Here is a 16343-nt window from a genome sequence, read left to right as displayed (position 1 = left end):
ATCGAAATTGGGTTTGATGATGATGATGATTATTAATAATACTGTATGTTATCACAACAATACAAAGGGGCAGCAGGGTGGTGTGGTGAGAAGGGAGACTGTGCTGAAGCGGAAGGCCCTGGTTCATGTCCCATCACAGCAAGAATGATTTTCCCTTTTCAGGCTGTTTGTTTGATTCATTATCAGAGGCCTGGAGGTTGAAAAATATTCAGTATTTCACAAGGAAACAAAATAAAACCTTGAGGAAAAAATAGAAAAAAATAGACATGAGAATAAATTTATGTAGTAGAAATATGTTATATTTCTATCCTATCTATTAGTTTATTAATTTGTCAGTTAGGTCTAGGGTTAGTTTGTTTTTTCATTCATTTGTTACTTAAGACTAGTCAATTATGGCTAGCCTTTGTTTCTTAGTAAGGGTTCGGGTTAGGCTTAGTCACTCAGTCAGTCAGTCGATTATTTAGTTAGTTACTTATTATTAGTTAATTGTTAGGGATAGGGTTAATCAGTCATTTGGTCAAATGGTTAGTTAATTAGCTAGTTAATTAGTGCTAGAGTTGGTTGGTTAGTTTTAGTTTTGGCCGGCCGGTTGACCCGGATATGCAAAGGCTCGTTCTGACAGAACACTTCCGGGGCGGAGCTTTTCCATGTTTCTCTTCTGTTGTCAGCTAATATACTAGTTTCAACTTTATTTTACACCGGTTTACCTCAGTTGTTACCAGCTACTATGTCTCGGGGGTCAAGTGCGGGATTTGACCGTCATATCACCATCTTCTCCCCGGAGGGAAGACTCTACCAAGTCGGTCAGTACTGGGAGAGATGAAGAAAACTTAACCTGCTCTGTCATCACCACAGGCTAGCCGGCTAACCAAGCTAGCATCTCTTGTTAGCTCATTCAGCGTTCACAGTTTCCTAGAAAAATAACTCATACCACAAATGTTACTCACGAGAAAGCTAATATAACGTTACTTAACATAGGGTTTATTTAGTTTAAATAATTTGCAAACAAGATACAGCTTGCTAGCTACATTAGCACTATTGCTAACATGTAAAAATCTTAGTTGTGCTAACATAGCTAGAAATGCACTATTACTTTAATGCTGTCTCTAGTTATTCTGAACGTAAATGTAACATTTATTATAACTAAATTTACGTTTTCAGTCGTTGTCACTGTTGGTGACTGTTGTAATACAACAATGCCTTTTAAGAGTTCATCCAGCCACCAGCGATACTGTCAGTGTGATGTAAGTGGCTAATTTAAGCTAATGAGTTCACTAAGTGAATCTGTAATTACTGCCAATAGATACAGCAAGCCTTGTTAATATATGTGGTATGTATTACCTGTTTTGCTTGTTGTATTACGTTTTGTTTTCACAGGACTCTGTTGTAGTCTTACATCTCATCGATTTTAAGTTCAAATACAGGCAAAAATTTGTAGAGCAGGGCTTCTTAAACGTCTCAACCCAGGTCCTAAATTGATTAAGTTTTAATCAATTTAGTTCAGTTAAACATACTATTACTAAACAGACAGTTCTAGAAAATGGCTGATCTTTTGCAAGTCATCATAACCATGGACTGGTTGTGTTAATGGCTGGCAGCAGACCTGGGTTCAGTAAATGCACTAGTACTCTTATCAAGTGAAACAAAACGCTGACCCATTACAGGCTGTATAGATGATGGTGCTTAGATGAAGAGGCATTAGTCTATACAACAACCCACAAAATGAGTTTGGTTCCTGAGAAAAGACTGTTGCAGCTAATGAGCAGTGTGTTGTTTCCCCTGTCTGTCTCCAGAGTATGCCTTCAAAGCCATCAACCAGGGAGGACTGACCTCCGTAGCTGTCCGAGGGAAGGACTGTGCTGTGGTCGTCACGCAGAAGAAAGTCCCAGTCAGTACAAATGACACGCTATACACACACACACACACACACACACACACACACACACAGGTTCTTCTCTCACCTCCATCAGTTAAAACCACAGAAGATCAGATTGGATTTGTTTTCAACTAGCATGCAGCAAAGTTTATGCTTCACCCACATATTGCTTTATTACACTCACACTCACTCTGTTATGATAACGCACTAAAATTTCCAGAGATGGAGGTAACATAGAGAGCATTATTTCTCTTGTTAGGATCATAGTGTAGAGCAAATTAATGGATTCATTTTAACAACTAATCGTTTACAAGTTGTGAATGTTGTCAATTTTTGTTTACATGTAGCAAAGTGACGCATGGTCTTCTTGTCGCAAATACTGATCACTAGTTTCTTAGTCAGTAAATCAGCTAATATTGACATGCTGATTTATTAATGCACAGCATCATGTTTCAGATTTTAATTTCTCTAATAATGCTTACTTTTCAGTCTTTGTAAACTATTCATTCTTTACATATAGTTGATTTTAATGCAAGTTGAGATGGGGGTTAAAAGTTTTTTTTGTTCAAATGGTAAAAAAAGTAAAAAAAAAAATTCTGGAAACTTAATCTGGAGTCATATTTGTGAGGGAGCAGTTTGTATTTCCATGCCATGCACAACCAATGATTATGCTCCCCAGCTATCATTACTGTTATTGTTTCCCAAAAATGTTGTGTCCATCACTGGCGGAGTGTGCGGTGTGTGTTGCTCTGTTAGAAATGTCTGTGTCTCATGTTTTTCCTCAGGACAAGCTGTTGGATTCCGCTACAGTCACACATCTGTTCAGAATCACAGAGAGCATCGGCTGTGTCATGTCTGGCATGACTGGTAAGTGATGGCCTGTCCAGCTGATGGTAAATAGACAGTGAATTCAGGCAAATCAGACAAAATCAGTGCGGATAAGAGAGTGGGCTTTAAGAAACAAAGATATTAAAAACTACTGTCATGGATAATTGTTTGCAAAAATTGCCCATCCACTCTATGTTGCCTCATTGTTGCCATGTTCCCCATTGTCCTTATTAGGAGCTGGAAACGTGTCCTTCATTATAAATAGTCGGCTGTCATTTCAGAGCTACAGAGATACCATCAGTGTGTAATATTAGTCTCCTGCCTACTCTCCTTTCAGCATTACAGGGATCACGTTACAGAACATTAGTCGATTAAACTACCTATCCATTTCAAAACAGTATGAAACATGTTGCCTCTCTGACTGGTAAGAAATGACCCGACATGACTTGCAGATTCATCATATAGCAAAAACTATTCCAGAGCCAAATTCTCCTGACTGGCTGATGGACGGGGTATGAAGGTGACCGTCAAGTGGTCAAAACCTTCAGCTTCTGTCCTTTCTTAGCTGTTATTGAAGCCATATAAATTAAGTCAGCCATAACCTTTCTCTGTAATAACTTCAGGTTGTTTGATTGCGTTCAGCTTATTCATTCATTCATTCCCTCATTTGTGTGAAATGCTCTTTGTGTCTCTCTCAGCGGACAGCAGGTCTCAGGTCCAGAGGGCGCGGTACGAGGCAGCTAACTGGAAGTATAAGTACGGCTATGAGATCCCAGTGGACATGCTGTGTAAACGGATGGCTGACATCTCCCAGGTCTACACACAGAACGCTGAGATGAGGCCGCTAGGCTGCTGTGAGTAGTGTGAGTGTGTGTGGGTGTCAGAGAGATAAATGTCTGTTAGGATTGTTTATGTGTATGTCTGACCAGTGTTGTGTGGGAAGATTTTACTCAGTTTCATTAGTATGGCCTTCAGTGGAGAGTTTAAGCATCCCATGATGGTCTAAATTCTGTTTCAGAGGCTTTTCAACCCTGCCTGAATCTTGAATGTTTTTTTGGTGGCTTGAAAATGGTCAAATGTAAAGGTCTAGCCCTAACATTCTCGTACAGGATTGTTAAAACTGTTGTTAAAGAGACCACAGGCCACCTCTTTTTTAGCCAAGCAGCACTCAGAAGACGGTTTGGGTAAAGCACGGTTTGTGGTTCCCTACTATGTGGAGTTCAGCATCTTTCTGCCAAAACTGAAACACATTTTAATCTCACGGCTGTCAACAGCATCCTTTCCATTGTAAACAAGACAAAGAAGCCAGAGGTGTTAAGAGACGTCTTTCCCTCTTTCTTATTGTTTTCTATCATCCTGCCTTTCTTTCCACCATCCCTTTGCTTCCTTGTTTCCTTCCTCCAGGTATGATAGTGATAGGAGTGGATGAGGAGATGGGTCCTCAGCTGTATAAGTGCGATCCAGCCGGTTACTACTGTGGCTTTAAGGCCACCGCAGCCGGAGTCAAACAGACTGAAGCCACCAGCTTCCTGGAGAAAAAGGTCAAGAAGAAACTGGACTGGACCTACGAACAGACCATAGAGGTATGGGACACACACACACACACACTACATGTAACACCAGGCTTCTCAAACTCATGGAAAACCTGGTAGACGCATTATCACAATGTGGCCTAAAGAAAGCCGTACTGGTCGGGATGTCATGGAATTTTGAGGTGTATTCCAGACAGGAAGAGTCAGGGAATTTGATCAGTTCTCTGGGGAAATATGGGAATATGAGGGAATTTTACAAATGGGTTGCTTTACAGGAATATAGCAGAATGTGTTTCCAACTCGTTTCACATTTACTGCATTAGCCGGTGGTTTTCAGCTGTTTTTCTCTACCAAAAGTCCAACTGTAATAGAAACCAGACTGTTTACTCCTTTAGAAAAACAACAAGAATAAGCCAGGAGGGAGTCAAATTTTTAAGATGTGGAAGCATGCCGATCTAGTTATGCAAAGCCATAGTAAAGGAAATTTCATGGTGGGAGCCCTGACATTGACACAATAGTATTATGTGAGTCTTTCTTTCTATAATGTGAGTCTTTCTTGAAAACAGTGAACATGCCATTTGCAGTCTATTGCTATACTGCTACAGTATAACTGCAGCATAAGAGATGCACGCACATCTACAGAAACACACACTTGGATACACTTGCGAACGCAAACTGACATTCGCTCACTCATGCACGAGTTGTCATGCACTCGCTTCAGTTTCCACTTTTCCAAATGTCTCTTTCTCTCTGACGCAACGCTTAACCTTTTCACCTCTCCTCTCCCCCTTCCTTCCAAAACAGACGGCTATCTCCTGTCTGTCTACCGTTCTGTCCATCGACTTCAAGCCCTCTGAGCTGGAGGTGGGAGTTATCACTACAGAAGAACCTAGATTCAGGTGAGTGTGTGAATATTTTCATGAGACTGAGAGAAAGAGAGAGGGAAAATGTCCTCATCCAGAAGTGAGGAATCTGATCCTAGTTGTTCACTGACCAAGAGTAGAAAACTGGTCGTACTAGACAGCTTCCAGTGGCCAACGGTAGCAGACTGTGGTTTTACTGGGAAGCTGCCAGGTGTGTTTGCGTGTAACAGAATGTCAAGTTGGGTGTTGGCTGAAAACGACCATGCATGCATGAAGTTTCACTAAAGAAAAGAAAAGCAATGTAACGTTTGCCTTTCAACAAAACATGTTCAACTGTTGAACAAAATAAAAAGACACTAAGACAACAGATCATAAAATGTGAAATCAGTAAGGCCCTGCAACACTCAGCAGGTTTTTGGGGGGAAGCCATTCCTCCTGCCTTTGCTCTGCAACTATTGACAGCTTGTTTGAAGTCTTGCATCCTGGTGCTAAAAGTAACTTTTAGTACTTCTAGTGCTAAAAACATGCTAAGCTCAGGAATGCTATTAAAGAGTCTTATTAAAAAATGAGAAAAAGAAACCAGTGTTGTAAGTAAAGTTTCCCAAAAGCAGGGGTAAGACTAAAGTAAGTGCTTACATGGGCGTGTGGTTTCTCTACATATTATGGACATGCAAAATCTGGCATAATAAATCCTCCACCATGCGTGTTAACACGTGCGTCTGTGTGTTCCAGGGTTCTGTCAGAGTCTGACATCGACATTCACCTGATGGCTCTGTCCGAGAGAGACTGAGGAACCCGGGCGGCCGTTTTTGCCGTGACCCAGGAAATGAACGATGAACGGTAACACCAGAGAAGCCCCGCCCCCCCCTCACACAAAAGTCTCGTCTAGAAGGAGGATAACGGAGGAGTCGGTGTCGTCCAGTCAGGATGGGAGTGTACAACACAGGCACAGGTTGAGGTTGAGTCGGACATAAAGCAAAACAATGTAGTCTGATTGTTTTGTAGATGCACTGAATGTGTTCCCATGATCTAGAGCACATCTTGACTTTATGGGACTCCCCAACAAACCCCCACCCCACTCCTGACTGGCCATATTAATACCGACCCCGCCTGCATTCTCCTTCTAGTCCCACTGAGACGTCCTCACTGCAGCCAGCTGCCAAATCTCACAGAGCCTGGAGAAGCGTTTGACATCCAAAGATCAGACCCATCGTACGACACTCGAGTCTGATATCTTGCGGCTGCAGTGTAGGCCACCAGGAATGCTGCCGTCAAGGACTGGACAGCGATTTTTTTTTTTTAAGTATATAACAAATGAATAAACAATGCAACACCAGATATTGAAAAACTAGAAATAAATCGAGTCGATGACCGGACAGTGACGTCAGCAGATTCAAAGATGGGGGTGCGGTCGTTTGTACAGTGACACTTGATACCTCTTCAAGTATATAATGTCAGCCAGGGCCCAGTGGTCCAGCAGGGTCTCGAGTCACTGCGTTTAAAACAGTGCTTCCCAACCATCTTTTTTTCCTCAGGGCTGCCACAACTCCCAAGGTCCGCGTGTCTCTGTAATTTCATTCATTTGTCTCGAAGTCTCTGAGGCTTGATGCCCCCCCTCCCCCCCTCCCCCCTCCCCTCCTCCTGTAGCCCAGCATTGGGAACCACTGGTCCAAGATGATGTTTCTGCTCTGATGTACTTTTTCAATAACCCAGGGCAGAGCAGCGGGTAATTCTCCCACTTCGACATCATCGTCGTCACCACCGTCGCACCCCCATGTTTTGAGTCTGTTCATGTCAACGTCCGTGTAAAGTCGCTGAATATTTAACTTTGGAGTTAACTCCTCCCCTTCCCTCCCTTTCTCCCTCTGCTCCAATCCCCCTACACTCTCCTGCCATTGCTGTACATTACTGCAGTTCTATTAAAATACAATGTTTTTGACAAACTCAAAAGCTTCCATGTTGTCTTTTCCTTAGACGGTCTGTGGGGGTAATAGTTCGCTGGTGTGGATGTGGACTTTGGCTGGGTTCGGTTCAGTTTCATTACAGTCAGTTGAGGAAGTGGATTTTCTTCAGAATTAAATTATTGAAAGGCAATGTCATTATGAATTGCAATTTGTATTAACATTTAGAATAGGATCATCATGGTTGTACCAGAGTCTGTGTGTGATCAGTCTGGTTGGGCTGTGGGTATCCATCCTGGATGTAACACTTACACTGACATTGTTTCTGCTCCTATTGTCTGGCAAGCAAGAGCTGCGTTGGTATGCATTTACACTATAACAGCAAATCTTATATTTAGCCCTTTGTGGAACAGATTGGATGTTTCCATGGCTGTTTAAACAGGAAGAATTAATTTCCTGTGGTTATGGTTAGTTAAAAAAAGGTCTTTTGTGCTTGCATTTAAAACATCACACAATATTTTGTACAAGCCTAGTTATTGTAATGAGGGGAGATGAAGAGAGATGCCATTGTCTTTGTTAGCTCAAAATAGATAAATTTGTAATGCAAACTCACTGGTGGCCAACTTTTCTGACACCACTCCACACTAAATAACACTGCAGTACACATCGAATCAATGATGGTTTAAACGAGGCCATTAAATGCTTTGTATCAGGGAGTCTGCAGGTCCTGGAAAAGTCTTACAATGTCTTAAATCATATTGTCTAAACTTAAAAACTTTAAATGTCTTGATGTGTCTTAAATCCACTTTTAGAGGTCTTAAAAATATTTCTGGTGCGCTGGTTTTCCAGTAAGAAATAGGCTCAGCAGTAATGCAGACCTGTATTCTCCTAGGTCTACAGTTTGGTTTTTTTCATTCACGTTGATTTCAGTTGCAAAAGAAGTCTTGGATTTCATCCTGGCATTAAAAAGGTCTTAAAAAGTCTCCAATTTAACTTCAAACTTGCAGCGTATGCAGTGAGCCGCTGGACCCTGATCACATTAATTTGGAGCACAAAGCTGGATTATAAGATAATAGAATGTAATTCTAATGAAATATATAAACATCCTGTTGCTCAGCGGAGATTCCCTTCTTGTCGGCTGAGAAGCAGGAATGTCGGGAACAGCTGACTGTTCTGTTCTGGGAATTTCCTGTTGCTTGCCCTTTAGCCCCGCCCTCCCCAAAACTTCCTGATTTAGTTGGCCGAGTGTCATTCCGCACACACACACACACACACACTTTCTCTTGCTTTATCTCTCCCTCGACATACACACACAGCATGAGGAACTGTGCGGTAGCCAGAATTGGTCACAAGTTCCTCATACAGTAGAAGTGTGCTGTCACTTTACCAGCCAGTTTCCTGCATGACATGCATTATATGAAAATTTAGGCGGCTAGTCGGGGAAACAAAACTCAGCTGTCATGGCTTGCATCAGATGAAGTTATACAAAGAACGGACAGCTGAGGAAACAGCCTTTAAATTGTGGTTGTCACTACGAGTTGTATGTGTTAAACTTACTTTTAGGTGCTTGTGTGTCTAATGTACATGTGTGAATACAGCTATTTCTGTCCTTAATTCCCATCCTTAGTTCAGGACCTAATATGCAATTTTCCAATCAAAAATCATCAACTGTTTCTCCACAGTAAGTTAAGGACCTGTTTTAATCTTCCCGTGACCCAAAATCGGGAGCCGACCCAGTCCCTGGAAACCCTTCGGTACACAATACACACAGTAGAGACTGAACTTGAGTTAAATAGAAGTGTTTTAATTTAACTGGAGTGTGCTGGACCGTTTGCTGTCTGACATTTACAACCCGCTCAACTGTACACATTCACAGCTTCCATAAAAAATACATCTTTGTATACACAGCATTTACAATATCGTACAACATAGGTGTTGCAGGTACATCTGTGTGGATGGACGTTTTGTGACTTTGTTTTTTTGTTTTTTTTGCAGTGTCCACAGAATATAAGCGATCCGCTATCATACAGCAATATGAAACCCCCATCCCGTCATAATTTGTTGTGTTTTTCGCGTCCGAACATGTGTTTGCACTTCCTGCGGTCTCGTTGGTTTATTCAGCCGTCAGTCTCTCGGGTTTGTTAGATTCACCCTCGCAGCTGTCTTGTCCGTCCATCCCTCCGACCTGTCCGTCCGTCCGTCTGTCCGTCCGTGGACGCGCCCATGCTGTGTCATCCACGTTCCTGCGCTCCTGTGACATCATCGCAGGAGGGAAGTGGACGCGCCGAGGCCGTTTTCTGTTGTCCGCCGTCACCGCAGCCTCCCGCCTCTGCGACTTCCTCTTTTCCGGCTTCCCGCTAATGTCCGTTCCACTGGATGTCGTCGTATCCCACCTGCAGACGGGCGGAGGAGAGGAAACGGTTACAGAGTTATACTAGTTGGTCTAGGGTTGCACCAGTGTTTTCATTAGTTTGGCTTTCAATGGAGAGTTTTAGTGTCCCATGATGGTCTAAGTGCTGTTTCAGAGGCTTTTACACCCGGACATGAATACAAATCTGGCAAAAGCAACCTTGGTAATTTTGGGGAATTTTTTGGCAGAATTGAAAAAAAACTCCAAGATGATGAATATTGGCTATTTGCAGCTTCAATCCAAAAAACACTGGTGTCAGCCTTCAAAAGCTCATGTCAGTTGAACCCTAATTTGGTCGCCCTGAACATTTTTAACACACACACACACACACACACACATATATATACAGTCCACACACACCTCCTCATCAGACTGCCCGTCCTCCTCTTCCTCGCTGTCTTCCGACTCGCTGTCGGGCAGCTCCCTCAGCGCAGGGCTGGTCAGCGGGTACAGCTCCCTCCTGATGTCGTCGTCGTGGCGACCGTAGGTGAGGTGGAAGGCGGAGTGGCCGCCGTAGGTCAGGTGGTTGGCGTCGGCGCCGCCCTTCAGCAGCAGCCTGACCAGCGACAGGTTCTGCTGGTCCACGGCCAGGTGCAGCGCACTGCGGCCGTTACACTGCTCCTGCGGGAGGGGAGGGGGGACAGCGGACTTAATCAGTACGGGGATTCACAGTGTCAGAGCAGGGTCTATTTTCTCTCCTGTCACACTCTAGTGTATTCTGTCAATACAGCACAGATGGGGTGTCTGCCAGTCCTGAAACTGTCTAAAAATGTCTTAGGCTTGCAGACACCCTGTAGAAGAGGCTGAATACTGTTTGTTGCGGATTATATACCCTGTATGTGTATGTATATGTGTGTGTGTGTGTGTGTGACATGCACATGGTGTGTTAGTGTGTGTTGTATACCTGTGCGTTGATGTCAGCTCCCAGAGCCACCAGGCTCTCCACCAGTGACAGGAAGCCCTGCACTGAGGCCAGGTGGAGGCAGTTCTGACCTGCAGAAAACACCAGAGGAACAGTTCAACAACTGACACCGGACCAGCACATGTCATTTTACACCAGTGTTTTTCTAGGGACTGCTCCGGGATCCAAAGGTGGGTGAATTAAAATGGGCCCCCACGTTATTCTGTAACTAGAGAAGTATAATTTTGTATTCCAGCAATAATATCTGCTTAAAGCATTCTGAAAGTCCCTGCTATGATTAGGCTGAATACTTTTTTGGGGGAAACAGACTACCTAAAAAGGCCATTTTCGTTACATAAGCCAAAATCAGTTTGGGTCATGAGAAAAATTATTTTGAAAATTTGGTTCCCTAGAGAAAAGGGTTGCACACCAGCCAACAATGCCATACCAAAGGCTTTAAAATGTCAAGTGCGAGAGTCTAAAAATGGACTTTCTGCCTCTCTGTTAGGAGCTGAGCGTCTAACATTATCTGCCATGTAATGGATGGGTTTTAGTCAGCGTGTGATTGAGTGGGGCATGAGAGGCTATGGCATTCCCCTTGCTTGCAAAAAATTTTAAATACTTCCTCCTTCCTAACCATAGTATTTAGGGATAATGTGCAGCAGAAATGACTCTCTTCCTGCCCACCATTCCTACTGTTAAATAGTAGTTAAGAGCACAGCAGTTAGGTCAGTGTCTCCTCCGTTTCCATTCAGCAGTGATGAGCCACCGCAGAAGGAAAATGACCACCACTGCTACAGAAAATAATAATGTAGAAACTTTGTAATTTAGCCTACCAGTGCCAAATTGTAACATTTTTGCCCCAAAAACACAGCTAAGTATAAGCCCAATGCTCACAATTAGTGCTTTTATCTAAAATGTTATAACAATAGTTAGAGTAGTACAAGTTCTATCAAAACTGGGGGAGAAAAAAAGAGGAACAGACAAGGAACCAAAACCAAACCGCCCCCACAACTGCTGCAAGACAAGTCTTACCCTGGTAGTTGCAGGCGGCCATGCTGGTGTTTAAATGCTCCGACTGACAGTTCTGCGTGATGGCGCTGAAGCAGACCAGGTTGCCGCGGCGACAGGCGATGTGGAGGGCCGTGTCCCCGCTGTCGTCCACCAGCGTGGCGTCGCAGCCGGCCACCAGGAGGCGCTCGCACACGTCCGCCTGGTCCGTGATTACCGCTAGGTGGAGGGGAGTCTAGATGGAGATGGAGAGGTGAGTTATTGTCTCAGCATGTCATTTCATTATTCTTCCTTTGATCACAGACATACAGTGCATCAGGATTGATTACTAATACAGCCAGGTGGAGGGGAGTCTACATACAGTGGATAGATAGAAAGCGAGAGATGAGAGAGTGAGGAGAAAGGATAGATGATAGAGGTGAGGAGGGGTAAATAACTCGTATAAATCTTCCTCAGAGACACACGCGGTTCTCACGCACCTGTCTCTGGTCATTCTGTGTGTTGAGGAAGTGTGTGTTCCTGGACAGGTTGATCATGGTTCTGATACAGTCCTTGGCCTCGTGGATGATAGCCAGGTGGAGCAGCCTGCAGAGACAAAGGGGACAGTAAGAAACCTGTTAGAATGCACACTTACATAACCAGGGCTTGAAATTAGCACTAGCCACCGGGGAAATGCCGGTACATTCTGTCTATGGCTTCAAATCTAGAAGCCTGTAGGGACAACTGTCCACAACTAGTAGGGAACTAGTGACACATTTGAGATACTGACAGCAAAAAAAAAACACCTTCAACAAAACTGGTAATGGTAAATGCATATATCTTTGATTAATAAAGATTAACATCAAAGCAACGCATCATAGCAACATCAAATAGCATTATCCTAGTATTTTGGGTCTTGGTGTCATAAGACTGCACAAAGTAGTTGAACTTGGTATCAGTTCAACTCTACTTGGAGAATGCTAGAATGCTGATTACCTGGAAGGACAGTTGAAAAATAGTACAGATAACAACATTATACATGATACTGAATCAGATACAGGTCAAATGGAAACTAATGCAGAGAATGTAGTGTTGGGAGATATATGAAATCATCTCTGATAATGTTTTGAGTACTGAAGGAGATAACACAAAAATATGGGTAAAAACAGGAAAACTGGTATTTCCATTAGAAATCAATGGGAGTTGTGTGTCCAGAAAATGGAATTGTGGAGTATTCTGGTGTTTCATCACACACAATGGGCCACGGACCGCCATTGGATAAGGTTTTGTCTATGGAAATTGTGTTCACTTAGTTGAATTACATAGCTGTCTACACTGTATGTCTGGGAAAGTCCAGAAAAGTCTGGTGAAATGTATCATATATATTAAAAAAAAAAATCACTAGCAGGGTTCACACTTAATTGTCTTTGTATGAACCTGATTCTCCGATTCTCAGTTCTGATTGGCTAAATTACGTTCGAAGCCGTTGCAAAATACCCAATAAACGTACACCTTTGACCTTATGGCACTTCATTTAAGTTGCGCTGATTGAAAATAATCAACCACGTTGTTTAGCCACTATACTGTTTAAGACCTATATTGCTCGGCGGCAGAATGACAGTTAATTATTACCTATTTAAAACGAAATGATTTATTGAACATTTGAAGTCTTTCTTTTTATTGCAAGGGGTGTGTTGCCTATTTTATAAAAGTAATAAGCCACTCGACACTGATTTACAGGCATTTTAAAACGTTTTAGCCAACAACGTCGAGTGGCTTATTGCTGAATTTTAAAGTTTTTTCTTTCCCCTCGCGTCACGGGGACGCGCATCGGTCGGATTCCTTGGCGGCGCGCCCGGGACTTTCCCAGGCAGCCGAGTCTGACCCGCGGCCATAGTAGATTCCCTTCTGATAATAGTCCGTTGTTTACGTCCAATACCTCCGTGCCTGACCACAACTACACCCATTATCAAACTGGACACCAGTTCTGTGCATTGTTAACACTGCAGTCGGGTACTTTTACAAGCCCCAATGCAGAAACTAAGCCTAAACTGGGCCTGTGTGTTGTAATGACAAGGCAGAGGAAGACATTATTCGCAACAGGAAAGGGATCATATTACCTCCAAGAGCAAAGCTAGGCCTACCCGCGACACTGCACGGCTAGTTATCGCCCCCAAAATGCAAAAATAGCCCAAGCTTAACGCTCTATTCCCGGTAAAACTTACGTATCTCCGTCCTCCGTGATCTGTGCTTTCCATTCCTGCTGTTCTCCGGTTACAGCGGGTTGTTGTTTGTGCTGCGGCGGCAGACTATCCACCCGGAGCCGCGTCAGCTCGGCCGCCACAGCCTGGTATTCCTCCTCTTTCAGCGAGTCCAAACCGCTGTCCAGCCGCTCTTCTGTCGTCTGAGCCGGCTTCCCCTCTTTAGAGTCCTCGCCGTAATCCATTTGATTCAATATACTGGTCCGGTGAAGGTCCATGGCGGTGGTTTTAGCTAGCCGAGTCGAGGTGCGCTTGGTTGTATCCTTGTGGAGTTGTGAGGCAGTCTGTAAATGCCCTCTGTCTGTGTGGCTGCAGCGGGGCGGGGCAACGCAACTAGGTGGGGGATTTCCAGCAAACTGTCACTTAGAATAACACAGCATACAGATTGCTGGCTCCAAGAGGGGATTTCTATTGAGATGCATATAAATACACACAGACAGGCTGCATGCGCTGTCACCAGGGGTGCAAAGTAACTTTGCAGGCTACATTTACCGAAGTGCTGTATTTAAAGTATACATTTCTTAAGTACATCGTCATTTATATAAGTACTTTGACTTGATTTATATGTATTTCCTCCTTATGGGTACTAGTTCTACTACATTTCCAAAAGAAACATGCCTCTTTCTCTCTATTCTGTATGTGAAACCTGCAGTTAGTACTTTGAAAACAACCAGATAACATGCAAAATATATGTTTTGTGAAAATGATGCAACAGTAACAGCAAGCAATCAGGGACTGAAAACTCTCAAGCCCAGAAAGTCAGATTATTTTAAAGCATATATATTTTGATTACTTTTCCCTCAGTAGAATACTGAATGCACAGCGTTTACTGGAGCAATATTCTATTATGAGATACATGCAGTTCCTAAAGCCACGTGCCTCATAAGCTTGTGTGCTTTCACAGTGTACTGAACAAAAGCACAACATGCAAATGCTGCTTCACACCCCATCAGCATTGGGTGGGTAGAGAGAGAGAGAGAGAGATGTGGAGGAGGCTGCAGTATGCACAGGACTTTCCTCCAAAACTTGCCTCAAAGTCAGACACCTTTTTAATTTGATCGCACTTTGTTTATCAAAGCTTCATAACAATATAATATAGAAGGAAAAAGCAGCAGCTCTGCAGTGGAGTTTCCCTGAGAGCCACAGAACCACACAGCCAAGTTAATTTGCTTGTTCTTAAAGGGACATTTCACCTTGTTATAACATTTACAGTGTACAGTTCCTAAGTTGCCCCTGTAATAAATAAATAGTAAAGGCACTCATGCTTGTTTGAGCTGGGACAATCATAATTCTGCTGCATGCATGGACTTTGCCTGTTTGCAATTATTAGTAAGTGAGTCAGGAAAATAAAAAGCCTGGATGTCAGCAGAGAACACAGTGCAGCGCTGAGGTAATGTCTCAGGCTGACAGCTAACAAAGGCAAACCAGGTAGGAAAATGGAAATGTTATATAGTTCATGTATAAAACTGATATAATTAATGTGAAAAACACCAAAACAGTTCAGATTTTAGACTTTTATCTTAGATATCATAAACCGGGAGTCTTTTCAGTTAATAAAAACCACATAGCCTCAGTGTCTTGGTTGCATGTATCAACTAAAATCAGATGAAGCACATTCTGGACATCTTGCCAACTCTTTCACAACATAGCTGAACACTTGACTGCTCTAGTTTTACAGAGAGATGAATCTGTCTCCCACTGCTTCCTCTAATAAACCCCTAACAGCTCCTTCCGAGTATCAAAAACCCCGGTGCAATTTCTGTTTTCGGACGGCAGTGGAAGAACTCCAAGATGTCTTAAAACCCGGAGCTATCCCTTTAAAGAGCGAACGCGGGCTGGAGCGCGATGTTCTGGAGGCCTGGGGGAAACTCCAGTGTTGTTTTACCTCCCATTGTTGAGTCTGTGCGACCAGTTAGACTGGGAAGCCCAGGCTGCTCTCTCACTGCAATTTTACTGTCATGGTTGCAACTGTTGAGCAACATGTAAGGATTTCGCTCGGGCCGATGCATGCACACACACACACACACACATACACACATACACCAAGTATGCTGCTGTTTTCTGAGTGTTTCGGTTAGAAAAGAGAGTAGTTTGTGCAGAATATATATGTGATGAATGCATGAATTGAATGCATTTGTTGAGGCAATTCAGCTAGTTGGCCATGCAACAGCTGATGTTGACATAAGTAGAAATTACTCTGCAACAAATTTCAATATTTCACATTGCATTCTGCTTCATCAGTTAGGGAAGAGAGGCTGGAAAGATGTTCAAGAGGGAGAGCGTGATACCTCTGTTTGAACAGTCATAAGGCAGATGAATGGAGGAAAGGAATGCACGAAAGAAAGAAAGGTAGCGTTCACTACAGCTGAAAGAAAGGAAAACACAAAGGAGTTACACACACGCACACACACACAGCCTTATGTAAGAATGTATTCAGACAAAGGGAAGTGAATATTTTCCAGCAGATTAGGAAATCCACCCTCCCTTTACGGCAGTGGAAAGATTTTATTTATTGGTTAAAGATCACAAATGATTCTCAAACTAGTAAAGGAAGCAAATTCTCATATGCATTGCATACTGTGTCAAGTGAACAAAAGCAATGCAAGTATTTGATGAGTGTGATATCTGGTTTGCAAAAGCAGCCTATAGGACATAGGGGGAAGTGGATGGAGGGGGTTGCAACAGCGTAGAATGATCCTGGATCCTGGATCAGATTTTATGGGCCTTTCGAAACGTAGTCACCAGGATCCCCCTAGGTTACCCACTTACAGTTGGAGTGTG

At 43.2% G+C, this 16343-nt stretch overlaps 2 protein-coding genes across 4 annotated transcripts; one reads left to right on the top strand and one right to left on the bottom strand.

Annotated features, from left to right (window-relative positions):
* The first annotated feature begins 643 nt into the window (after positions 1–643).
* On the top strand, positions 644–7021 carry LOC139667415 (proteasome subunit alpha type-6-like). The gene is made up of 7 exons (XM_071546869.1): positions 644–803; positions 1794–1888; positions 2662–2743; positions 3403–3558; positions 4109–4287; positions 5041–5135; positions 5832–7021. The coding sequence occupies exons 1-7, from the start codon at positions 728–730 to the stop codon at positions 5887–5889; spliced, it is 741 nt and encodes a 246-aa protein (XP_071402970.1). The 5' UTR covers positions 644–727; the 3' UTR covers positions 5890–7021.
* A 1768-nt stretch (positions 7022–8789) lies between these two features.
* Positions 8790–13855, bottom strand: LOC139667424 (NF-kappa-B inhibitor alpha-like). Of its 3 annotated transcripts, none has more exons than XM_071546895.1 (6): positions 13527–13855; positions 11802–11907; positions 11347–11557; positions 10315–10403; positions 9771–10031; positions 8790–9393 (listed from the first exon to the last, which is right to left on the bottom strand). In XM_071546895.1, exons 1-6 carry the CDS (start codon positions 13778–13780, stop codon positions 9358–9360), a joined length of 957 nt encoding a protein of 318 aa, XP_071402996.1. In that variant the 5' UTR covers positions 13781–13855; the 3' UTR covers positions 8790–9357. The 3 variants fall into 3 exon arrangements, with proteins under 3 accessions (XP_071402996.1, XP_071402981.1, XP_071402988.1); XM_071546880.1 differs by having other exon boundaries at positions 8790–9384; positions 9750–10031; positions 13527–13831; XM_071546887.1 differs by having other exon boundaries at positions 9765–10031; positions 13527–13831.
* Positions 13856–16343: the final 2488 nt, after the last annotated feature.

Source organism: Centroberyx affinis, unplaced genomic scaffold (assembly GCF_046629955.1).
Source record: "Centroberyx affinis isolate AG114_WGS23_722 - 3 ecotype Tasmania unplaced genomic scaffold, CSIRO-AGI_Caff_v1 ptg000267l_1, whole genome shotgun sequence".
Classification (NCBI taxonomy): domain Eukaryota; kingdom Metazoa; phylum Chordata; class Actinopteri; order Beryciformes; family Berycidae; genus Centroberyx; species Centroberyx affinis.
Note: the sequence above shows the minus strand (reverse complement) of the source record. Positions and strands in the feature narration are given on the sequence as shown.

Excerpts from the sequence above, each read along its gene's own strand:
- LOC139667415 (XM_071546869.1), top strand. The coding sequence starts at position 728 with ATGTCTCGGGGGTCAAGTGCGGGATTTGACCGTCATATCACCATCTTC. Across the intron at positions 2,744-3,402 it reads TGTCATGTCTGGCATGACTG|CGGACAGCAGGTCTCAGGTC; the intron begins GTAAGTGATGGC and ends TGTCTCTCTCAG. Across the intron at positions 5,136-5,831 it reads ACAGAAGAACCTAGATTCAG|GGTTCTGTCAGAGTCTGACA; the intron begins GTGAGTGTGTGA and ends TGTGTGTTCCAG.
- LOC139667424 (XM_071546880.1), bottom strand. The coding sequence starts at position 13,780 with ATGGACCTTCACCGGACCAGTATATTGAATCAAATGGATTACGGCGAG. Across the intron at positions 11,908-13,526 it reads ATCACGGAGGACGGAGATAC|GCTGCTCCACCTGGCTATCA; the intron begins GTAAGTTTTACC and ends TTGTCTCTGCAG. Across the intron at positions 10,404-11,346 it reads GGCCGCCTGCAACTACCAGG|GTCAGAACTGCCTCCACCTG; the intron begins GTAAGACTTGTC and ends TGTTTTCTGCAG.